General features: G+C 40.5%; 1 protein-coding gene across 1 annotated transcript in view; it reads right to left on the bottom strand.

The window, feature by feature from the left end:
- Nucleotides 1–6,958: 6,958 nt before the first annotated feature.
- The window catches only part of LOC122865702 (RIMS-binding protein 2-like), a 66,593-nt gene continuing 47,830 nt past the window's right edge, over nt 6,959–25,721 (bottom strand). Inside the window, 16 exon segments of the mRNA XM_044174513.1 lie at nt 6,959–10,438; nt 13,138–13,302; nt 14,063–14,134; nt 14,301–14,401; nt 14,560–14,728; nt 15,260–15,429; nt 16,876–17,004; nt 17,485–17,587; nt 18,517–18,663; nt 18,934–19,089; nt 19,483–19,562; nt 19,565–20,240; nt 21,079–21,230; nt 22,440–22,463; nt 22,771–23,589; nt 25,504–25,613. Of these exon segments, the coding sequence (XP_044030448.1) occupies nt 10,202–10,438; nt 13,138–13,302; nt 14,063–14,134; nt 14,301–14,401; nt 14,560–14,728; nt 15,260–15,429; nt 16,876–17,004; nt 17,485–17,587; nt 18,517–18,663; nt 18,934–19,089; nt 19,483–19,562; nt 19,565–20,240; nt 21,079–21,230; nt 22,440–22,463; nt 22,771–23,589; nt 25,504–25,613 (3,310 nt within the window). The 3' untranslated portion in view covers nt 6,959–10,201.

Here is a 25,721-nt window from a genome sequence, read left to right as displayed (position 1 = left end):
CATTTGATGTGGAGCAACATGGGTCAAGACCTAAATTAATTTAATTAATTAGTTAATTTCAGGAAACTGTGCCTCATTGAGCTGTTGAAACATATAAATAGCAGGAGAAATTAATGATCAGTGACTACTGATCAGAGCCAAAGCTTAGTCAGGAATTCAGGAAACAGACCATTGACTCTTTTTAGCCAAGGATGGCAATGTCAGTGCAGATGTTCATGTTCCTCTCAGGATGAATTGTAATCACTTTGGTGATCCCTTTACTTTTTATCTAGCGCCATCATCAGGTCAACATTTCAATTTGTCTAACATTTTGATGTATGACCAAATACCTGCAAAGGTAATGACATTCCCATCATCCTCAGCTGTACTTTGTGTTTAGTGCGAATTAGCAAATGTTTGCATGCTAATACTCTAAACTAAGATGGTGAACATTCTAAAACCTGCTAAACATCAGCATGTTATCATTTTCATTGAGAGCATGCTGATGTTAGCATTTAGCTCAAAGCACCCCTGTGCCTAAATACAGCCTCACAGAGCTGCTAGCATGGCTGTAGACTCTTAGTCTTGTTGGATCTGCTACTGAACTAAGCCAGTCTATTGCAAATTGAAAATTGGTTGATAATACATATCCAGTTTTTGGCTGATCATGGCTGCATAAAATAAATGTATGTTTCGAAGCACCGCGTCTGCCAACCCACTACTTACTTTGTGTATGTTTGCTTTGTCGCTCATGTGTCATTCATATCTCTGATGCCACTGCTTGAATTTTGATGAAACTTGAAATAATGCATCTCATTGCTCTACTTGCATTTTCAAAATTGCACTGATTTACCTGATAGACGCTTCAATTTCATATCAAAGCATGATGGCAGAAAACAGAATCTGCACACTGTTTTTTTGCTCCCCACCAAGAGTGTCTTGGAAGTGTGTACCTCTCTCAATTAAACATCAAAACATGATGACACCGATAATTCAAGCTGGAATTAGACATCACAAAAGCATTATGCATTAAATGACAACAGCAAAAACCCTAATAGGTTCTAATAGGAAATATATAAAAAAGCAATTCACATCTTAATGCTGTTCAGAGGAAAATGTTACAAGTAAGGAAAACTGACACAAGGGGCGCGCATTACATACATTGAACTGTGTATGAACAAACCAGGACAGGTTATATCACCTGAGGAACCTTTCACCTATGATCTATGAACTATGACCAGCCTGTGATGCCTCCGTGGCCCAGTGGCGTCATCATATGATTAGTAGATTTATCAAGCTTTACTGACAGTAATCAAGCTCAGTGATGGATATTGAACAGCAATGTTCCATCTTAATAATCCTATTGTCTTCACTTTCATCAATCCATCAAACAGTCATTAGATCAACTTAGCTAAGTTTCATCCTGTTGATGCTGCATCCGATTGGCAGGGGGAGGGGGAGCACATGAATAGAATAATAACAGAAAAAATCGTTCAAGAATACCAAAGACAATTGGAGCCATAAGCATTTATAAAGCCCTCTGAGTGGAAATCATTGGAAAATTCTTCTATTTTCTCTACTCTGATCTCCAGGGAGTGCTGGAGTCCAGTCTCTGAACATATAGCTGCCGTTACACCTGTGTAATAACACTTAGCACTACAGCTTGCCAGGGGGCAGCCAGCCAGCCAGGCAGCCAGTCTTTTCAAGACTCATGGTGCTGGAGCTCTGAGGGCTCTCCAGCCAAGTTGTGCCCTGTGGACGTCTCCCACTCCAAGCAGTCTCGGTGGAAGATGAATCACCAAGGTGAAGCGTGTGCCCTGGCTTCTTCCCTTTCGCTGATGTCAGCCAACATTCTTACGCTGATGACGAATGAATGCTCTTCTCGGAGCGTGGCTTCAATAAACATCACTTTTCCACCCTGCGGGATGCCTCAAATGAGTTACCAGCCAGGTGGTATGTCCTCCCACCGACAGCCTGCCCTCAGAGTGCCATGATGGACAGGTAAGAGGCTTGCCTCAAACCATCTGCTGGGAAATGCATTAATGTTGGAGTGGATGGATGGACTCACAGGTGAACTATTCAGTGTGATCTTGCTTTTTTGATGAGAATTTTATCACCTGAGGTGAAAAAAGCTATTATGTAAAACTTAAGTGTACACAGCTCCAGGTCATGTTTTATTGCTAATGTTTCCATAAATATTTGTAAAGGTACGACTATTATGAGTATGTCTCATAATAGTCATTTTAAGCATGCAAAGAAATTATTTCTATTTTATGTATGCAAGGCTGGATTAGCAAATCAAAGCAGGCAGCTGTCCCTGGGCCCCAGAGCCTCAGGGCCCAAAGGCTCCAGGTTCATTGTGTGGCAATTAGTTTGTGGTAATTTGATTGACTGAAAATTTGTTTGGTAATAATGTATGTGTAAAAGTTAAAGTTAAAAATGTACTTTATGTATCTATTAATTCCTAATTTTATTTTGTATTTGTTCATTTTATTTATCTAATGATTTTGTTTTGTATTTGTGAATTTTATCTCATTGAGCAGTGTAAGCTATTTTTATACCAGAGTTTAATGTACCTGCCAAGTTTCCATAGATACTTTGACAGTGCTGCTTCTCAATGATGAAGGTAAATTGTGTGGTGAAATGTTGGCACTATTTTACTGGTTTCTTTGATAGACAGATCATTTAAGTTTAACCTTTAATGCACATTGTTTACTGTTAATATCATTATGTTAATAAGTCCATTTCAGAAGCTCTCAGCTAATAATTTTCTAACATAGGGAAACACTGTCACTGCCATGTATATATTATAATGTCACAGTTAGTATTGTTGTGTTGCATGAGACATAGTGAAAAGTGCTCACAGTGTTGCTTTGTATTGATGAGGGTCCAGATGTGCAGTGACCACCCTGGAGACAATACATGTGAGTGTTATGATGTTTTCCTGCACAGTAGAGTAGAATAAATGTTGGAAAACGGGTCTTTCTCATCTATGCCATCTGTTGCATATGCAACGCTTAAGCACAATATAACCTGAAATTATAGTTTTTGCATTTTTACCTAAACTTGAGACCCTGTCTTATAGAGGAACCCTGTGTGAAAATGTTATTATGTCAGTTCCCTTATGAAAATGTGAATGTGAATGTGAATGTGAAATGTATCCAAAAACCACATGTGCCCATATGTTAATTCATTACATCTCAAATGTGTTTCACATGTGCTAGTATATGTTAAAGTGTTGTTTTCTCATGTGAAATATCTGAAAACCACATGTGCCTACAGCATATGTGAAATGTCGGTAAACCACATGTATTTATATGTGAAATTTAAACATGTGAAATGGTGTTCCACATATGTTAAACATTTGAAATGTGTTTCATGTGCTTTTTTTGGTAATTAAATTAACTTACAGGTTAGTAATCCAGCATGGGAGCACTGGTTGGTTTGTGGTATCTAGGAAAAATACAGTGTAATGAAGCTGCCATGCTTGCTACATTAGGGTTAATGGTAAGAGAATACATGCACAATGCACACAAAGTGGGAGAAAAGGGGGGTAAAATAGGGGCCCAGTTTTTTTTTTTTTTTTGCCCTCAAACTGGTTATTTCGGTCCTGTATGTATCTATAGAAGGATATAACATATATAATGAAAGCTTACAGTTATTATATGCCAAGCAATTTATAGTACCATACACAGCCCCCCTAAACCTCTTTACCACAGACCTACTGTATGAACTTAGTGAAGTTTTAAAAACTCTTCAAGCCCAGAGACTTCAAAAGAAATCTCCAACTTGCCACATGACAAAAGGTCTCTCGGTATATCAAAGTCAAATTAAAATATTTTACCTGCTGTGATTTTGGGGCAGGTCAAATGGACGTTGAGTGTTTAACTGGCACTCTGAGGTTTTGTGAAATATTCAAAAAGGCCAGCAGAAGATGGATGTCTCCTTATGCCCCCTCTGGTGGCGTGGCAGGCAGGACGAAAGCAGGTGATAGAGAGGTTACAACTGGCAAGAATTTTAAACATCCAATGGCCCCGGGGACTCCAGAGACTTACAGCTCAATATAGATCTGCTGGATTGCAAGGGAAAATAAGAGCGAGAAGAAGAGAAGGAAAAGAGAGGAGGTGGTGGATGGGGAGGGGAAAAAAGTAAGGGAGGGGGGTAAGAGAGGGCGAGGACAGGAAGGACAGGGAGAGAGGAAAGTATAGGGCGAATATATTAGAAGCAACAAAACAAAGATTAAGTGATTTACAAATTCAATCTGCTTTCTTTCTTACCTCCCTGAAAACAGTATAGGTGTTTCAGCAGGGTTATGCTGCAGTATTTTCTCAGTCTTTTCCTGCTTGAATCAACATTAAAATTAAGCACATATGAATGCAGAAGAGGGTATAAAAAAGGAGGAGGAGGCTGAAGGACTTTTTCTCAAGTTCAGCCCTATGGAGGAAATGTGGGTCTGTGTGGTAACTGTGTTGACATCAGCAAATGTTTAATCAGACAATTAAATACATTGATGAGTCACTTTATGTATTACATTCTTCATTGTGAAACTGCAGTCTTCACATCATCCTACTGTCACCGCCCAACTGAAAAGCACTGCTGCCCTCCTGAGGATTGTGATGTAACAGCATGTAAACAGCGACAGGTTTGGCAGTTGTACACACACACACACACTCACACACCAATATGTGACAGCTGTGAGAAAAGATTGTAGAAAATAAAATGAAATAAATGTTAAGATATTTTTGTTTTGATGGTTATTTTCTTAAATTAAAAAGTTATGGTAAAATGGAAACATAGTACACGAGGAAAGGGGAGAGAAGTGGTGCCACTTTAAGTATCCTGTAGTTACATAAAATATACAAACTTTACTTCTCTTTTATGGACTGACTGTAGTGAGAGAAATAGAAAATATGGCCATGCTTGCACTAACAACAAGGCAAGGCAAGGCAATTCTATTTATATAGCTTCATTACAGGGAAACAGAGAACACATTAAATATAAAATACAAGAACAAACACTGACAACCACCCACCCTCCAAAAGACATTGACAAACCACACAAACATCTCTCTCTCACACACACACACACACACACACACACATAATAACTAATCATGAGCCTGCGAAAAAAGAACAGTTATCGGTTTACTTGAATGTGGACACACTTGTGACAGCTCTCAGGTCATCAGGCAGTCAGTTCCAGAGAACAGGACAAAAGTAGTTAAAAGCACCATCACCAGATCTGGATCTTATTCTGGGTCCAGCTAGAAAACCATTACCTGATGACCTGACAGTTCTGACTAGATTGTAGTCAGTGAGCAGGTCAGAAATATACTGGGGAGCCAAACCACTGAAGTTGATTCTGTATTCCACTGGGAGCAAATCAAGTGATTTAAGTACTGGAGTGATTTATTTGTTTCTGACTGTACGTGTGAGGACTTTCCTATTGTTTCTCTGGGAAATCCAGCAAAGAGAGCATTTCAGTAACATAACCTGGTTGAGATGAATGCATGAATCAGCTTTTCAGAGAGTGACACATTTTTGATTTGAATTATAAATGGTGACAAGTAAATACCTTTTCAGCCATTAACAATAATCTAAACTCGATTCTGCGATTCTGAACTGAGCCTCTTTGACTCATTCATTGTAGCTCACCGAGACTCAACATTTCAGGCTCCTTCCAGTCAGAAAGAGTTTGAAGTCATGGATGAGAGTCAACATCTGTTATACTTCAGATCTCATTTAACAGCACTTCAGTTATTTCTTGTTGTTGTTGCACTGAAACCACGTCTGTCCTTGTTAATTGGAAATCTGATTTTTAACAGACAGCCAGTCTTGTTTATAAACTGCCAACTAATGTATTAAATCATACAGTTTGTCATGTCTTGGTCAAAATTTCCACAAACTGTCACTGTCATCCTGTTATTGTCCTTGTCCATTAATCAACCTATGATATAGCAAGCAGTTGTGGTGTATACCTTTCCAAATGTGCACTGACCACTGTCTGAAGGTACTGAAAGAATGATCTATTTTCAGGCTGCCGTAATAGCCAGCAGATCTGCAGACAAACCTCTGAAATACAATTAACTGCACCCATTAGGACACTGTCTGTGTATTGCCAAGCCTTTTTACTTACAGCATGAGCTACTTAATATCTATCAAGTCCTTCAGTTCATTCATTTGAGAAGAAGATAAGTATATTACTCTGTAGATGGCTGTGAATAGCTTTGTTTGGTGCTGCCATGAAAATAAGCCTCGGTGATGGTGTCTGAAATTGATCCTGAAATACGAACCCATGTTATATCACTAAAATGTGCTCATCAGATCATGTATCTACATGTTGAATTTCAGCTTCATACATCGCTCAAATGTCAGCTGCTACACACCTACCCTCCTAAATACATTTCAGTGCATTTTTAAAAAAATATCACATCTCATTAATTTGAGTGACACTGATAATTAAAGATCCAGGATAGCCATCTGTCAGGTCCATCAAGCCAGGATATGAAAATATGACCGGAAATTTAGTCAATTTTTTTCCTTTCTACAACCAGACTTCAAATAATTTTTTCTGAATTAATTATATAGCATTACACATTATAATGATAATGTAAAACTGTGTTGATCCATATGATATACTTTTCTTTTTAGCTGAAACCCTTCACAGAGGTTCAGCGCAGACCCTAAGCTACCCAGCTAAGAACACTGATGCATTAACTCGCTCAGTGACACATAAATGACAGCTGAAGTCAGTTGAAGGATGGTTTCTTAAACCAACAGCCTGTGATTTGCCCGTACAGCAGGTCCCCAGATGACCAGAATATTAGTATCACTTTTAACATTTGTCATGTAGATGTCATAGGGTCAGAGTCACAAAAGGTTGAATATTTTCTTTCTGTAATAAATACGGCAGGTCCAAATCTGACCTGCTTCCTTCAGTGAAAACACATTACATACACAAATGAATGTAAACAACGATATTCTAAAAAATATCAAATTTAATTTGGTTATAAAAGTTGTATTTTTTTCACATGCACACCCACACATAACTAATCACCATAAATACTGTCCAATGATTTGTCTTTTTCTTTTTTTTTTCTTTTTTAAACTTTGATTCACAAAGCAAGCACATACGGTGGACTGATACATCTGATTTCAAAGGACACTATGGAGAATGCTCGCAGTCTTTTACAGGGAGAGGAAATCTCAGTGCACTAACAAAAAGGCTGTCGTAAAATCAAGTAGAAACATTTATAAATTATCTACAAATGGATCAAAGTACAAAAGAGCTACAGCGTTTAGAGACACTACACCCATTCACAAGTGAATGATTTGGTATTGGGACAACATATTATAGTATTTCAGACTGAATGAGAAACTATACATGAACAGCTTTGGAACAAAAAGAATCAGATGTAAACCTATTGCCAGCCGAACTTTTCTTACATTCCATTTTGGCAAACCCTCTCTTGGCATTTAATCAATAATATTAATAAATAATGAAGAGACAAACCCGGTTTCACACAATAAACTCATATCTGACTCATCTTTCAAGTGCAACTTGACATAACAGACAACTGGAGAGAAATAGGATAGAATGGATATTTAAAACTAAACAGAGAGAGAAGTTTTTAAATTATTAAAGCTATGAGACATACTATCCCTCCAGTTAGTAATTGAGTTCTTGAGCACTTTTAGTCATCTCCACAGCACACAAAGTGTCGGTACAGTAATGCACGCCCTTCCTCTCAGTAATCCAAGTTAATGTTTGCGCTCAAAAATGAAATTCCAACTTATAACATTATAATCTTGCATAATTAACGCAAACAACAACAAACCAAACGAAAACCAACAATTGAGGTGGGGCAGTGGGTTGAGTTGTGTTTGAGATAAATACATTTGAATTATGTGACTATATGTGATCAGGGAGATGGAAGGTTAGCATTGCAGTTTGAATGTCTTTGAAGTTCATTCATTTTTTTCAGTGTAATCAGAAAGCTGATTAGAAATGCAAAAAAAAAATGTCTGTGGCAAATGTTTCTATTTTTCAAGTCAATATGTTTTCATAAACCTATGAGAAAACAAAAGATTTTGATTGGTTTTCTGTTTTTGTCTTTTATTTTTGGGTCGCATTTTTGGGTTTCCATTTAGAATTTGATTAGCTCTCCAAGCTCTCCTGGTTTTCCAATTTACCTGGATGTTAAAACCATCAAAAAACATTACAAGGGTTGAATAGGATATGTGAAAGTTGAAATTATGTGCTGAATGTGAGAATCATTTCAAATAACATTTATGAATTAAATTGGAACTGAATATAGGGGGGGCATTCAAACTTCAGTGAGTGAAATGCTGACTTCTAATTTCACTAATCACATAGAACACTTAATCCAGATTCAGTTTTATTTTCTCACTCCATGCAGCCTAATCCGTCTTGTAATCAAGACACATTTTTTGGAGCTTTCACACTGACAATGAATGAAAAACTGATTTAATAGGCAGTCAGTGTGGCAGCCTGCGGGATGTTAAGTAGTTTCTACTGATCTGATTACATTTTCTGGTACAAATCTTTTAGTGGCATTATGCAAATAGGTTTGTTTGTTTTTGAAGACGAATAAATATATAAAACATTCAGTGAGTCAACAAACTAAATCGAGCAACAACAGAATATTGGCATAACTGATTAGTGTCTGTCCTCTCCAGACTCAAGCTTTGAGTACGCCTGCTTATTTCATAAATTGTTCAATTATCCAAGATCATAGGAATAAAGTAAAAAAAATGTTCTGCATCAGATTCCCTTTTAAATGTATATAATCTGTGTTACATGTTAACTTTTTATGGTATAGTCCTTATGTACTGTAAGTACAAGTCATGTAGAGCATAAATGTAACCAGATACAAAACGTTTAAGTTAAATAAGTTAGCATTTCTCTCCACAGACCTCAGGTAGATGAACCAGAGAACAATGCACACCTTGACATTTCGATTTTGTCATTTCTATGATGCTTTAACGTGGCCCTCTATATCAACATGAGACAACAAAACAGTGCACAGGCAATGGAGGTAGCAGCACATCACTAGATCACAGGACCAATAACTACATGGCCTCTCATTCAGAAAAACAAAAAACAAAAACAAAACATAAGTGAACAAGAAACATGAAAGGTGCAAAACATGAATGCGTCACATACTGCCTGACACACACACACACACACACACACACACAGGCACACAAAACATGTCTTTTACCAGTCATCTGACAGAACACCCACCTTTGTGCAATAGGAAGACAGACACAAAAATTTTGTCTTGAACTAGGCGTTTCATGACAGTTTGACAGTGAGAACAACAGACATTTCTGCTCTTATTTAATTTTCAAAAATGACAAAGCACAAGCGACCCATCATTGAAACAAAAAAAAACCTGGTGTAAATCAACCTTGTAATCAAACGAGGATGTCACGCTCATATCGTTTTCATAAAGGCCACTGAGACAGGTAAGCTCTGTGTTTCTGACGTTAATGCCCTGTTGACAATCTGCTATCCTTTCTTTTTTTTTATTCCTTTCATCACAGAAAAATCTCTGCTGAATCACAGGTACAAGTGGAAATGTTTTCTTTTCTTCCCACATATGCTACCACCTCTCCATGATATTGCACTGAATAAAGCCTTTTGTGTTAGCAGCCAGCATTACTTCACAGAATGCCTCAATAACAGTGTAGTCTATTTGAGAGGAGTATGGTCTGTGTTTCCTTGTAGGGACATCAATACTCCACAAAAATTTATGTTTTTTTTTGCTGAGAAAAAAGCCTGTTAGAAACTTAGATGTGACCAGATGCTTTGTTTTCACAGCTACCCTGCTTGAAATAAATGTATAGTTCCTTTGATTAATGATAAAGAAAAGAGAAAAATACATGTCATGAAAATCCTAGTTTGTTTGTTTTTTGTTTTTTTTAGTCATCCGTTGATTTAAAATACATCACAGTAATATTGTGTCTGCAGGTGACCTCTCTTGATTTTGGCACTGCACTGTACATAATTTAGCTGATTTGTATCCATCACCAAACATGAATAATTGTATCACTGGTTATATTCAAATAGGCTCACGCAGTCCAGGAGACAAAGCTCACATCCTCTCTGTCATGTGTTGTTGGATCAGAGTTGATTGTATGGGTGCAATATACAGAGCCCAGCATGTGCATGTATTGTACATGTATGCTTTTTTGTTTTATTTCACAGGGGAGAGTCTCTTCAGCAGCTTCTTCCCCTTGGAAAGTAGTCCTTTCTTCTTCTTGTTTGCCAGATCTTGGGAGTCCCGCGGGTCCCGGGGGTCAAGCGGGAGGCGGGGGCCCCTCGAAGGGCTGAGGGGTCTCATGGTGCCTGGGAGGAGGGGCCGAACAATCGGGGATGGCGCTCGGACAGGTGTGGCGTCGCTGTCGACCGTGTCGGTGGTTTCTGTGGTAACCTGAGGAGAGAAGCGGTGGGGAGGTGTGGAGGCATGGGGCGGCGTATTACAAAAGAAGCAACACTTTGACTGCAGACTAGGCCTCTGTCTGTCTGTCTGTCTGTCTGTCTGTCTGTCTGTGGGCTGTGTGGTGAAAGATTTCACACTGCATTTCTTGTTTTGTATAAAAAGCTGTGTACAGCCCTCTGAGTTTGAGTTCTCTGTGTATCTAAGACCTCTACATAATAAGACCCCACTTATCTAAATTACCCACTGACTCAATTATGTCTTACTTATTTGTTTGTTGCTTGATTGTACTTGTTGAGAAACAACTGATTGGTTTTATCCTGTAATATGGAGTGCTGGAAATGTGAGTATTTTGTATTTGTAGTATGTCAAATAAATTATTTGTAATTATCTCCTGCAAGGAGGTTGTGTTTGTCTGCTTTTCCTGTTCGTTAGTTAGCAGGAAATCTAAAACGTCTTTTTTTAAATTTCAATTACATTTGATGGAAGGTTAGGTCAAGAAATACTTTTTCTTCTTTCTTAACATTGCCAGATGGCACACGTATCACATGGCTGTCCAGTACAAAATGTGTTTTTATGCAGATCTGGATTCAGAGACAGATTTTTAAAAAGCTTTAAATATTTTCAAGTAAGAAAGAAGTTAGAAGAAGAAAGAGCATTATACAGCCTTGGCAAAAATTTGCATTCTCTCTCCTAACAATGTTCCTTTTTTTCAGCTTTAGTTCAGTTTCTAGTTATGTTTTTATTGTCTACCTCAGAGTGTCTTTATGTTGTTTGTTTTGTTATGTGTGATTTGGCCACTGTAACTGCTGCTATTAATGTGTTCAAGTTTTATAATTAAATTCAGTGGTGATATTAAATTTAATATTATTAAAGAAGTTGTTGCATATTCAGTCTGAGAACTGTTTTAGGTATGAACCATAACAATTCAGGGCCCAGAGTGTGGAAAAACAGCATTCATAATTAGTACCTGATAATATCCACACTGAATAGAACTTAAATATTCTCTACATACTGTATTAAAATGGCCAAAGCTATCATCTGCCTGCCTGTTGATCGGTATGAAACTGACAGTAGAGATTTGGTATGTTTTCACACACACTCACACACACACACATTGTACATATGTAGAAGAAACACTGAGGAGGAAGCCATCAAATGTTGAGCACGACATCAGCACACCACAGAGCCGGAGAGGTCCACCATCAGTTAGGCCATGAGGAAACACACAGTACAATCATGTAAAGTACAACACCCAGGGACACAACTGTAGATACCAGGCTTCTCATCTAATGCAGCAGCTGGATACACAGGTATGCATTTGTACACTTTCAGTAAGATGATAGTTTGTATTTTGATATCATGAAATTTCCGATTTCCAAGTCTAGATTTCTCAGACTCTGGTCCAAATTGTTAGCGATGTATAGTAAATACACCGCCTTTGGGTGACAAAAATAATGCTATTCAGTATTGAGGCAAATATTATAAACAAACAACATTGAAAATGTACCTAAGCATTTTGGTAACACTCAAACCAGGAAAAATGACAAATTTTACTGATCTGATATGTCACCATGACCAAAAGCATTACAGAAACACTTGACAAGTGCTTCCATAATGTAAAGTGGCATTTAGAAGCCTTTTGCTGTGACCACAAGCTGTGTGCATTAGAGCCGCGAGTTTGGTATCTCAAGTTGCCGACTTACTGTACAAGGCAGACAGAGCCATTTATGGTGTGAAATGAACAATCTTCTTCTGTTTGTTTGTTTTGTTTTGCCAAGCGGGTGAGGAAAAACAAAAAAGAAATCAGATGTGGCAGCATTGTCACCGTCGCTAAAACCCACACCACTATGAAAACTGAAAACAACAACAACGTCAACAACAACAACACCACCAACACACATGAACACAGAGCGCAAAAAAGAATGTTTTCAATATCCAATTTTTTTCTTTTATTGTTCCATTGTAACAACACAGTATGGATGTATCAGTGCTGCGATTAGTTTTGTCTCTCGAGCTCAGAGCAAACATGGCATATCCACTGTCAACAGCGCTGAAAAATAGATTTGATGTGTGTGCAATATACATAAAGAAACAAAGCCTCTTTAAGGAAATACAGCAGTCGAGCCAAGAAAGTTATTATAAAATGTATCAAGTTTGAAAAAGGCATGCTTTTCTCTCTTTTTCATCTTTAAAGTTTTCTTCTCAAATAGTTTCTTTCATTGGGTAGCAATTGTTATGTGTTAATAAAGCACTTCTTATTATTAATACACAATAACCACAATTTGATTTTGTGTTTCAGTGCCAGAGGCCAGAGTGCAAGAGGTACCAAATTTATCTTGTGTAAGGAATGAGTTGAGCCTTTTTCAAGTCCTCCTTAACCAGTGCTACATGCATAAATCACCCACAGAGCTCCCACAGTCTATCCTCTCTCTGTCCATGTCAGGCTTTGCTTCTTCCTTTCTCTGAGACTCAGAAAGGTGTTAACACTGGATTTTTGTCCCCTTTTCCAAAGAGTGAGAAGGAGGCGGGGGTTAGTTTGTATATAGTCACCACTGTCACCACATGGACAAACACACACAATGAACAGCACACAAACGGCAAGTGGAGGAAGCGAGAGACGGAAATCAAGAGAGAGGACGGAGGATGGATGAACACAGGGCCTAGCGCTGAGAGCGGCGATGATGATGTACCCGTTTGCCCTCTGAGACAGTGGCGGAAGAGTTGGCAGGGGGCCGGCTGGCAGGCTCTTCCTGGGGGTAGTGGGATGGAATATCGGTCAGATACACCTCCACGTCATCAGGCACTTCTTCCAGGAAGTTAGAGGGAACCAGACCACGGTGGCCGTTGATCTCACCCTGTGGATGGAAATGAGGAGAGGAGAGAGTGGCTGAACATGATGTATTTCATACTGTGTATACAACATGTAGTATATATTCACTGTTTAGCCTCTAATTTCTCTTCTTCTCAGCCCCTCAGGGCTGAATCGGGTCACTTTCCATTAAATGTATCTCTTTGTTCTCTAAAATCAGAGCATGAGAAACTAATTTACACTGCCACTCCCTACACCTTTTTGTCTGTTTCAAAATTATTAATTTGCAGATTCACTCTGATTTGTTAAATTAAAATCTGTTTGACACCAACCACCCTGCCTGTAATCAATCAATGTGCAAACATCTGGAATCTACAGTTAACACATTGCTGTTAATTCCTAGGAAAGGCCTGTACATTAAAGGAATAGTTCCACATTTTGGGAAATATGCTTATTTGCTTTCTTGCTGAGAGTTAGATGAGAGGATTGATACCACTCTCATGTCTGTGTGCTAAATATGAAGCTACAACCATCAGCCGGTTAGCTTAGCTTCACATAAAGACTGGAAACAGCCAGCCTGGCTCTGCCAAAAGGTTAAAAAAAATCTGCTTACCAGCACCTCTAAAAATTAACATGTTATATCTTGTTTGTTTAGTCTGTATAAAAACCGAAGTCTAAAAATTACATGTTGTGGTTTTACTGGGGGTTATGTGGCACAACTTTTTACAGCTCAGTTTTTGTACAGATTAAACAAACAAAATATAAAGTGTTGATTAGAAAAGCAAACATGGCCAAGCGACACTCACATAATAGAATCCATCTTCATCAATATCTCCAAAGACAGCCATGATGTCACCAGCACAGAAGGTCAGCTCAGCCTATCAGAAGAGAGAGATACAGAAAGGGACATACAAGGAATGTGATCCAAGTAAAGTCCACTATGTCCTAATCTGTTGTGCCCTTATTTGTTTATGCTTATCCTCTGATACAGCACTTCCTAAGTATGTGTGTGTTCAGCCAGGGGTCCTTAGCAGTTAGTGATACCTCGACATCAATATTAGGGGAGCTTTCTCGGGGGTCGTAGTCGTACAGAGCCACCATCCTCCTTGAGGCCTGATCTCGACGGAGGCCTCTTCTGTTCTGCTCTGGAAGCAATAATAGATGGAATTTTAACAGAAAGCATTTCATCTCATGTTTTCATTCACTTTCACTTCAAACTTTCTGAAGCAGTTCCATAACTGTGCGTTCAAGCCCAAAGATCTTTACTTGTTCACGGGGGGGGGGGGGTATGCTTGCGTAGTACCTATTCTGTCCACAGGGGTGCTGAGTGGCAGGAAGCCCTGTTTGATGAGCTGGTCCAAGGTCTCCTCATCCTCCGCTCGTATCTCTGACACCATGTTACAGGGGATCAGCCCCATCCTGCCCCTCACTTCTCCTCTGTAAAACCCATCTGTATCTTTATCACCGTACACCTGTTAGACAAGAGAGTGAAAGAGTGATGTTTAGAGCTCCTGCTTTAAAACATATTTAGTACTTCTTTTATGGTGACTGGAGGTCCCTCGAGAAAAATCTTTACAGATGACTGCGGTACTGTCATGCAAGTGATTTGCATGTTTTTCAGATATGCTCTAGTTGAAGTAGAGGGCTAGATATTCAGTGGCATATGCAATTTTATTTTCTTCCCTATTTTAAAGGTCAATTCCAGAAAAATTTGTACAAAATTAGGTAATTTTTAATGACTAAAAAAACAAACAATGGTGAAGGGTGAAGTCAGTCTAAGAGAGCTGTATGAGAACTGTTAGAATAGAATGGATACATACTTTCTGTAGTTGTACACTACAATAAATATTTATGACATTTTAGGATTATAGTGTTTGTTCATGGCCAAAGTACCTTATAATTTGGATTCACCTTAAAGACAAATAAATGCACAGAGGAAGACAGAATAATCAGGAATGCAGTACATCACAGTATCTATCAGTATCTTAATTGTAAACTCCCACCCTAATGATCTGCCCCTCTTTGAAGGGCAGCTCCTCATCAGCTGCATCTGGGTTGGGGGACATGGACAGAGGATCGTAGTGAAAGAGGGCCACAAAGATCCGGAAGGACTCCTCGGGCTCTGACTCATCATAGTACGTGGGAGAGCAGTGATCCCGATCCCTGTAGCCATCTTAAACACATTGAAGACAAAACAATTCCATCATCCTGCGTCACTAAGTAGAACAACCACGGAATGTGATCTAACCCACAAAACAGGAACTTTGGAGGAGACTTTGTTTCTTTGTAGAAATATTTAATATTTGCAAACTACAGTATATACCACTACTATGGTGAGCAAGTCCTTGTATTTACATAGTGATGTACCTTAGCCATGCTTCAATCACAGAAAATCAATGAGAGGATTTTTTTTGTGGGTCTTAAAAAGTCTTATTAACTTGATCGGGCAGTATTGCATGACAGATTTGATTTTCTTGTCTAGTCATATTTGTGCCTATCAGCATGCAGGAAGAAATCTGTGGTCAGTCAACTATTTAAATCATTTACTGTAGCACACATGCATGCACCCACAAACACACACACACACGCACACACTACATGTATTTTTATGTTTTTGCCTGTTTTAATGTTTGAATATGCAGTGAGAGACAAATGGGGAGCAAGACAAACCATGGTGCAATACACAGACAGAATGTTATTCATGGACATGACACAACACCAGAAACACACAAGACTGTGACATGCACGCTACAAAAAGTAAATAAATAAGAAATGCACCTAAAGATAAAGATACAACTCCATATGTCTATTTTCACTTTATATAAAAACAAAACGTTAAGTGAAATTCTAAGACTTAAAGCAAATATCTAAAACTTCCCACATATTGCCAACCCTTGTAGCAGCGAGGGGTCCAATGCAGAGATGGCAGAGTTGTTGTGGAAGCCTGTCATTTATTTGAATTTGGCATTTGGAAAATGCACCAGCTAGCAAAGTGTGATACTGCTGGGCCAAAGCTTTATTTTGGTGCTTGAAAATACAAGCATGATGTGAAATGCTTTGCTCCCAGGTGAGCATTTGACGACCTACAGAGGGTTTGGTAATAGTATCTATGTGGTACCAGGAAAGAAAAAAAAGGGACAACTGCATTTCCAACAGTTCAAATGTCCAACGAAACTCAAATGTTTAAAGAAAGCAAGAAAGCAGTGAATGTGTAGTCATTCTTTAATGTCTACCACTAATATTTCTTCCAAATCACATGCATGACTGCTCTCATTATAAGTGTAATAGGTGTGGTTGTACCACAAAGGGAAGGGGTTTAGCAGGCATCTGGAGTTCAGTGCAGTGAGTGAGGCATTCTCTGAGCAGTCAATCAATCATTTATCATCCGCAACTGTGGAAGCGTTCATCCTGGACCACAGGTATGGCTTCCCAGTGGTTCCACCATTTCAGTGCAGTGCAGTCATGCTGTTCAACTGTAAGTATAATAATAACTATTATTATTTAAGACAGAGAAACAGGCACTTGCAAGTGTCCACAGCTACGTCTTGCCATTTGCCAGTTGCTGGTGGCATTTTTGTTGCCATGCTGTGGTGGTAGAAACAGGACTGCAGGCACATACCATGGGGAGACCTGGTGCCGCCCATGTGCCTGCGGGATGACCACGTCCTGTGCCGAGCTACTCTGCCATAGTAAACATCCTCGGTGATGGGGGAGAGGTTTCCCTCACTGTTATTCTCAGAGGTTACCTCTACAGGAAACACCAATTACAGGGTGATGGGGTTACAATGCAAAGCTCAACATTCCCCTCCCAAAAGGTTAACTAAAGATTTGTGGTGCCACCTAAAGCTTCTTATTGCTTAGACACAAGGTAATCCCAAATACACACAGGAAAGCAACTATGGAAAACTTATATAGCAAAACTGTCATGATTGTCAGATTCTTTATCAGAGTAGATTAATGCATCAACATGTAGGCCAACTGTGCACACCAGTTTAAGAACATTGTCAGCTTGTTGTATCATAATAATCTTTACAAGATCAACCTTATGTTCAGGTAGTGAAGGGCATGAGCATGGTTCATAGACACAGAGGTGATCTGGAGACACATTGAAGCTCATGAAGGTTTTAACAGAACAACTAACACTACTGTTCTATGGCACTGAAAACGTCAAAATTATAAAATAAAAGATTCTCCCTTCTGTTCTCTCTAGCCCCCTGCCTATACTGACCAATGGAGGGGACCATTAGAGGTCGTCTCTGAGGCTGGGAACCGCCATGATGAATTCTTCTCCCGGTCTCCCGGTCATGACGGCCTCCAGCGGGAGTGTTTGTCTGAAATGCACATAAACACAGAAAACATTCACAAACATTAAACATTCTTGCTCACAGACACATGGACATACTCGCAAACAATATGTGAAAAAACACACATCGACATACTCGACAAATTGTATGTAAACAAAATGCATGCAGCACTCACAGGCAGGCACACTGAAACACAGACACATAGACACACACTCAAACACACACAAGCCCACGGGAAATTTTAACATTCGAAAATTAAGTAAATACTGTTAACATACTACTGAATCAAAATTTGTATAAAAAAAAAATAACAAAAATTTTAATGACACTGTCAATGTTAATGTGTTGTCTCCCTTCCGGCCTCTCCCTGTGTCTCTCTCCGTGGTGCCGAAACAATAAAGGTGCTTTCAAACAGTGAGAGGATGCCGCAACGTCAATGTTCTGTATTTTGAATCTGCGGCAGCCGCCGTGGCTCCAGGCTACCTCCGATCCTACTAATAGCCTGTATCATACACCACAGGCTGCTGCTATCCACCTAGTATAATCTAATCACATAACTAAATAGAGAGGATTGCTGCTTAAAACAGAGGAACTGGTAGGCAATATGACATAATTAGCAAGTTCTGCTAACTAATATCATAAACATTGGTCCAGACTCAAACTTCAAAGATGTTGCTCCAGTACCGTTTCTCTTCATTGATATGTTGAAATGCTGCCTGAAAGCATTAAAACCCAGTCTGTCTCTCTCTGTTTCTCTCCATGGTGCTGAAGTCAAACCCAGTTTTTTTTTCTAGAAATTTGAATTAAACTCAGCACACACACACTAAAAACACATATCAAATGTAAGTCAAGGCAGCAGTCTCAGTTGAAGTATCTGTGCCTGTGCAGTTCACTAAATAATAATAAATTTGGGTGGTTATGACTCTTGGGTTTAGAATAAGTGCAAAGAACTGCACCTTGGGTGTGTTGTGCGAGTTGCGTCGGCGTCCCTCTTCCAGCTGCATCTCAGAGTACAGCTCCTCCTCATCCTCCTCCATGATGTCAGACAGGTCAGAGCCCCGGCTGCTTTCGCTGTGATAATCTTCATTGTGACTATAGTGAGGCTTTTGGCAGTCACACACACAAACACAAACACACAGACGCAATTGTTTAAGTCCACATACATACATACATGCACACACCAAACACACATGGATGGGTGAACACACGCACATGAACGCACACAGAGACACGGGCAAAGGAGTGTATGCATGCAACCACTCAGACATACATGCACACACACATCCAAACATACACACACGTAAGAGGCTTTCTATTTAAAAACACATTGAGGCTGAAGTTCAAAAGTTCATCACTTATCATGTTGTTCTTACCGGCCTCCCCAGCTCAGAGCCTCTGAGGAACTCATCAACTGAGGGTCCTCTCCGACGGCTGCGTGCAAAGCCTTCTTCATCTTCCTCTTCCTCATCAGAGTGATGCTGGTGAAATGAATGACCCTGCTCTCCGTATCTGCCCTGGCTCCTGTCCCCCTGAAAACATGCATGAAAAGTGAGGAAAGTGAGTACCAGAGACCGGGGGAGGACAGTGGTACTTCATTATTGTTGGTTATTGTATTTTACAGTATTTTGATGAGAACTTGATCTTTATATTTTTACCAGTTCGATAACGCCTTCTGCTGTCTTTATGGTTTAATATACTGACAGTCATAGGAAGTTAAATATAATTTTTTATGCAAACAATAAATCGCCACATACCCTTCATTTTTTGCCCTTCATATACAGGTGTTTTTAAATTCAAATAAAATGTATTGTTTATTGTTTATTGTTGTTTATTGTCAAGCTGTATTATTTTTTTGACTGTGTAATTCTATTTTCATCTATAACAAGGCGTGATTAGATTTAGCATTTCCATTTTCATCAGACCTTGCCGCTTTCTGCTGCCACCCTCTGAGCTGCTTCTCTGGCGATGGCTTTTGCCACGGTGTCCGGGATAAGCGTGCCCGGGGCTGCGGAAGAATCCTCTGGGGGGACGGGGAGCGTGGATTGGCAGGGGGGGGGGCCTCGAGGGTGTGGCCTTGCATGGGCACAGGAGGCTGGGAAGAGGGAGAGCGTGTGGGGTCCCAGCCAGGCTGGCCAGGTGGAATAGCTTCCCCATGGTGGGCCGCATGCTCTTTGGCATCCAGGTCTCTGGCACATACTGGTCTCTGAGGTATAGGGTGGTGTTGGGGGTGGGGTAGCAGAGGCAGTTGGTGCTGGGGCCTGGGACCTTGGTGGGGCGGGTGAGGCTGAAGATGTAGGTGCTGAGGCTGAGGGTGTGGGGGTCCACCTGGATGAGCAAGTCTGGCATGGGATTGAGGGTGTGAAGGATGGGGTGGGAGTGGCTGTGAATGTGCCTGGGGCAGAGCAGGAAGTTGAGGTGTGGCATGAGGATGGTGAGGGGATTGGAGGTGGGGTTGAGGATGAGGGTGTGGAGGGGGGCCTGCATGGGGGTGCATTGGCGGTGGCAGGGGAAGTGCAGGTAGAGGCACGAGCAGGTTGTTTGGAATGACGGCGACTTGGGAGTCCTGGGATTCTCCCTGTACTGACAGCGTCCTCACGATGACTTCCCTGGCCTCCAGGCACTGAATCCTTGTCAGCTCGACAGTAACATAGTCTGCCATTGGGTACAACACCTCAGCTATCTGAATTTAAAAAGAGAAAATAAAATGTTAACATCAACAGAAGCTGCATAATCATTTTTAACAACTGAAACGACATTATTATTATAATCAATACATCAGAAGTGATAACATGATCACATCCCTATAGAATGAATCCAATTTTAATGACCCCATGCTCTTTCCTCTTGTGCCACCCTCAGGGCAATGTTTCAGCCCCACTACTGGTAACACTCCAAGACTAAGATAGGAAAATGGTTAGTATTCTCTTTGTTCTGAGCAACCCCCGCCCACATTTTTCAATTTTGCTCTAGTATGTGAAACATATAATAAGGCAGAAAACATTGTGCTGTCAAAGTTTCAGAATACTGTGTTGATTTGCTTTGGCAGTCACCAGAGAGAGTGAGAGATCTTTCCAAGACATACACAGGGCCCAGATTGAGAGTCTTGCACTGAACATGAATCACAAGTAGGTGGCACTGCTGTGTACACTGAGGGCACTGATGACATAATGCTAACTCAACAACAGAGGATATTACCATCCCATCTGTGATGTATGTTCTCATGTTTCAACTGGATTAAATATGATTAAACAACTCACACAGTGTTTTACATACTCTATCTGTGTACTGCATGTAGGCCTTTGAAATATGGATCCCATATGCTTGTGAATTGTCCATGAACCAGGCCCTCTGTACTGCATGATGCTGTACAAAGTCACTTATTTTCCCGCTAATTCTAATCATGAGTGATGCCTTTAATTCAAGATGAGCTCCTCACCATCACTCACCATATATTTTAACAGAGTGAGCTACAATAAGTACGTAGTCTTGGTCAATAATAGTAACACTTGCTAACTCACCCTCTGTCCTTTAGTGCAGACTGCGTAGCCAACGACGTTTGCCCCATTAGATGTCCCTGTGGGAGAGAGGAGAGGGGGCTTCCAGCGGACCTGTAGGACCCCTGGAGCCTGCCCACAGAGCACCTGTACATCCTGGGGAGGCTGGGGAGGGCCTGGGGGTGAGAGAACAGGTGTAAGGGGAAAAAATTAAAAGACGGATGTAATAATTTACTGTTTTAAAATCACTAATATACAAACAAGAGGAAAGGGTGTGAAGCATTCATCAAATGCACAAATTGGCACATACAACCATGCACAGAAATGCCCACATACAAGAGAGGGGGTGAGGTGGAGGGAGGATTCAGGAAACAACAAACTGGGTTCATTCATAATTTGCCCTGCATATCTAAATTTGGGAAAGAATTACATAACACCTTATTTAGACTTTGTAGAGATACACAGTTCATTTGTGATAATGTGACATTGCTAGTGGGGGACATTTAGAAGTAGTCGTGTGCTGTGTTTATAAAAAGAACATGATAAGTTATTATGGTGCTACACTAACATTGGTTAACCTAAGATACTCCATAATCAAAATGAGATGTCAAATGAAAACCTCTTGGTGTAGCAGTATTTTCCCCAAATATTTTCAGAATAATATTTTCAGTCTGTACACCTCTGGTCTAGTACTGTACCATAATCTCATACTACTCTTTATGAGAGGGGAAAAAATTAAGGCAAAATAAAACAATGTGGGCTTCTTGGGCTCCTGAGAGAAACACTGTTGTCTCCACATGCAGGACACAATCCAGAGAGACTGACTACAGCCCATTCTTTGTGTTCCACTCTCCTGGATCACTGGATAAAACATGCACAACCGCATTCAAACAGAAGCAAATGCACACTCATACAAAATGGTAATTTCAGTGAGAAGTGGAGTGGCACTGTTTTATATAGCACTGGTTACTACAGGCTAGGCTATAGGCTGAGGAAATGACTCATCAGAATAATTAAGGATCATATCTTGTGATGCGTGGCTGTTTTCTAATTAGTGATGTGCTCAGTGCAGTAAGCAAACTCGGGCAAAATTGCATTTGAATTTGGTTTCAGAAAACGTGTTTAAATTTCAAAAGATACATGAATGACAACAACATTTGTAGATGAAATTTTCAATCTCTGAACCATAAAAAAAAATGCCATTTTGCCCTGATCCCTTAATTGATTGCTCATATCACAATCATTCTCAGTTTCATGACTATAACCCTCTTCCAAAAGTAACATAGCACTAATGTCATCTCTGTGCATTGGTTTTCAGCAGAAGGAAATCATTTTGTGCTGTGATATATGGGAAACCCAGCCCAAGACTGATGTTTCATTCTGACCTGTTCTGCAATATGGTGTTGGACCTAGACAAAATACAATACACAACAACGGCATGGTAAGGCAATGCTGTACTGTACTCTTCTACAGCACAGAGCAATAACCTAAAAATTGATATGGCATTATGTTACATACTATAGCTGGCTTATAGTAAAGTGAAATAAACAGAGTAGTAGCAGTCTGTAATCTCCATCTGTCCTTCATACCTTCATCAAGATTGTTTAAAACATGTATAAAAGCAAGCATATAAAAATTACTGACAATTGTCTGCTATGGAGCTATGTATATATTATTGATACTGTATCTTTATGTATAGAAATGCGCTTTGCGGACCTGCAGCCTGAGTGCAGAACTCCACACCAGCTTCTTTCCTCTCTCTCTGCTCCAGCGGCAGTTGCCATGGCACCTGGTGCGGCTGTGCCACCACCGTCACTTTGTACACTGTCAGGGGCTTCAGGTTGAGGAAGCGTAGTCTATACCTTCCTGGCTTTACCACTGCGTGCTCTACCCCGTCCAAGAACACGGTGTGACCATAGTTACTGTTGCTGGGCAACCAGGAGAGCTCGGCAGTGTCACGCTGGATGTCATCCACCCGCAGACCGCACGGCGCCACCACCACGTTGGCTCCCACCAGCAAGGTGCAGCGCAGCTCGTCTGACAAGCCCCGGTCCGTGACACTCTGCACCGACACACGATGAACGCAGCCGTCCAGGTCCAGCTTCTCCAGCAAACACTTGGTCCGGCCACCGTACACTGTACTGGCACGAAGCTCCCCGTCTACTAACACGTTGTAGCCAGAGATGTTCCCCCAGCCCAAAGGCACTAGTGGAGGCTCCCAGGCCACAATGACGCTCCGTGCCAGCTGCTTGATCAAGGAGATCTTTCGGGGATAAGGCACAACGTCTTCAGCCAGGTCCTCAAGGTCCAGGGGGCCCCCCGTCCCATTGCTACAGGGAACCAAGGCGTTAGCTGAGCCCAGGAGGCCATCCTGGGAGGCACCTCCATCCACTGCCATCAAGGCTAGGGGTGCATGGTCCAGTGGGCCCAGGTCTTCCCCTCCTTCCCCAGACTGAATCGCTGGTTTTTCCTTGTCCTGGACAAATTCCACGAAGTTGGAAGGAACAAGTCCTCGCTGGCCATCCAGCAGCTCCCCTGTGACACAGAAAGAAGATGAGAGGCAGGTGTAGAAGTTAAATAACTCATCTTTGTGCCTCCCTCTTCATGTTCATGTTGATGAACAAAAAGCCTAACGCCAACTACTTGAAAATACTACCCTTTAACAACTGTCTCTATAGAAAATCAGTCCCTCTGTGACGCCTCCTGCAAATGTTAAAATTAGGCTTCACTAATGGCTCCTTAAATGACAAAGACAAAAGGAAAGCTGTAACTTGAATACACATAATCATCAGTGAGAGCAATTTTACTTGCGGGGTGGGAATGAGTCAGTTAGTGAGAGGTGGGAGATATGTAAATATACAGTATGTACTATTCCCTAAGATGTAAGATTTACCACTGGTTCACTGATACTATCTTTTATACTCTCTCCAGTAAACACAGAACTAAGAAAACACTCCTTTTCAACATTTTGAAGAACCTGAACTTGAGTTCACTGCTTTTGAACATTTCCAGGAACACCGAGAGCATGTAGATGCCGCGGTCAATGCAGAAGAAAAAAAAACAGCTTAGATTTGCACTGTAGTCTTTCCCAAAGGGAAGAAGTTTGTCTTCAAAACATCTCCCTATCATCTTGTCCTGCAATCCCTTTTTCCACAGAGGCCTGGAAGACCTTAAACCATCTGTGTGTGTCTGCGTATTTGTGTACGGGTGAGTGTGTGTGTTGTTTGTGTGTGCTGATGATTAAACTGAGCCCCGCTGGATTAGTCATCAAGCTAAAAGGGACCAAGGTCCCATCTTGACAACAGCTTGGTCTGAGGCCTGAGTCTCCCTCCTGTGTGGTAAATACAAGGCTCCTCTACGATGCCATGCAATCTCACCGCCCACAGCTAATGAATCACTGCTGAGTACTACTGTGGCTGTTGCGGGCTGCACTGTCTGCAGGATTGCTAGCTAGGGGGATTAGGATTGCCTCTGATGGAGAAGCCTTCATAATTCTAAAGAGATTAGACAGAGAATCACTCCAATCACCAGTTATAAAAAGTGTACAGGATTTTTATACTTACACGCAAGTGTAGCCAAAATAATGTAATCACCTAGTGGAAAAACTTTAAGGTAACTAATAAACAAATACAAACACTGATACAAAGGTGGGCAGCTTTAATATGTGAGCTTTTAAGGCAACATTTTACAAAAAAAAACAGAGTTTCAACGAGCACAATCATCTGTGCCCAAACTGAATGTGGATCAGTAAAAAAAAAAGCAAAATTATTTGATATCTCAAAGGGAACAGTCTTGAAAATCATGGCAACATGAGCCAAATACAGACACCGACAAAGAGGAGGTGAGTTCACAAGGTGAAAATAACCAGCAAGGATATGACAGACATGCTGCAACTGTCATGCAACCTAACAAGAGCCACCTTTGTAGCAGAGTGTGCAGTGATGATTGCGCCAGCATTTTAGTCTTTTCACATAAAGTTTGGATTATGTTGTATTGTCATGTCTCGCACATACAGTACAAAGTCAACAAGATATGCAAGTGACTTGAAGGGTACAAAATATGTTATGGACAGCTTTTAATACATGTCATTGTACATATACAACAACTATACATATACCCACAATGTACAGTACAGTGCTACAACAGTCAATGTTCACCAAACATGGTCATTTTAACTTTTAAAGGATGTTGAGGGGATTTAGATACCAAATACAACACTGTAAATAGTCACTGGGGGATAATTGTGAGCTGACACACTTCTTGGCTTTTTGTCTCATTGTGAGATAATTAATACGCAATGATGCACACGCTTGTTGTGACTGTCAAGCATTCTCTGCTACAGCAGCAGACTGGGACTCAGGCAAAATCATAGACTTGGAAAGCAACAAAGGACACCTCCTGCTGTACTGTAATCTTTGATGTTTCTTGGAGTCTTGTTTTACTTCTCACCTTCATAGAAGCCATCATCGTCCATGTTTCCATACACATACAGATACTTTCCAGCCACAAGGGGGAGTTCTGCTTCAGGATGCTCGTTTGGTCCATCGTAAGGGTTATAACTGAAAGGAGAAATGTTCACTTTTTTAGTTTTCTTTTTTTATTCATTTCTAAATGAATATGCTTAACTTCAAAATGCTACGGGCAATAAAATCAACAGACTCCTGAAG

Source organism: Siniperca chuatsi, linkage group LG18, assembly GCF_020085105.1.
Source record: "Siniperca chuatsi isolate FFG_IHB_CAS linkage group LG18, ASM2008510v1, whole genome shotgun sequence".
Lineage (NCBI taxonomy): Eukaryota > Metazoa > Chordata > Actinopteri > Centrarchiformes > Sinipercidae > Siniperca > Siniperca chuatsi.
This window is presented reverse-complemented; position numbering and strand designations above follow the sequence as displayed.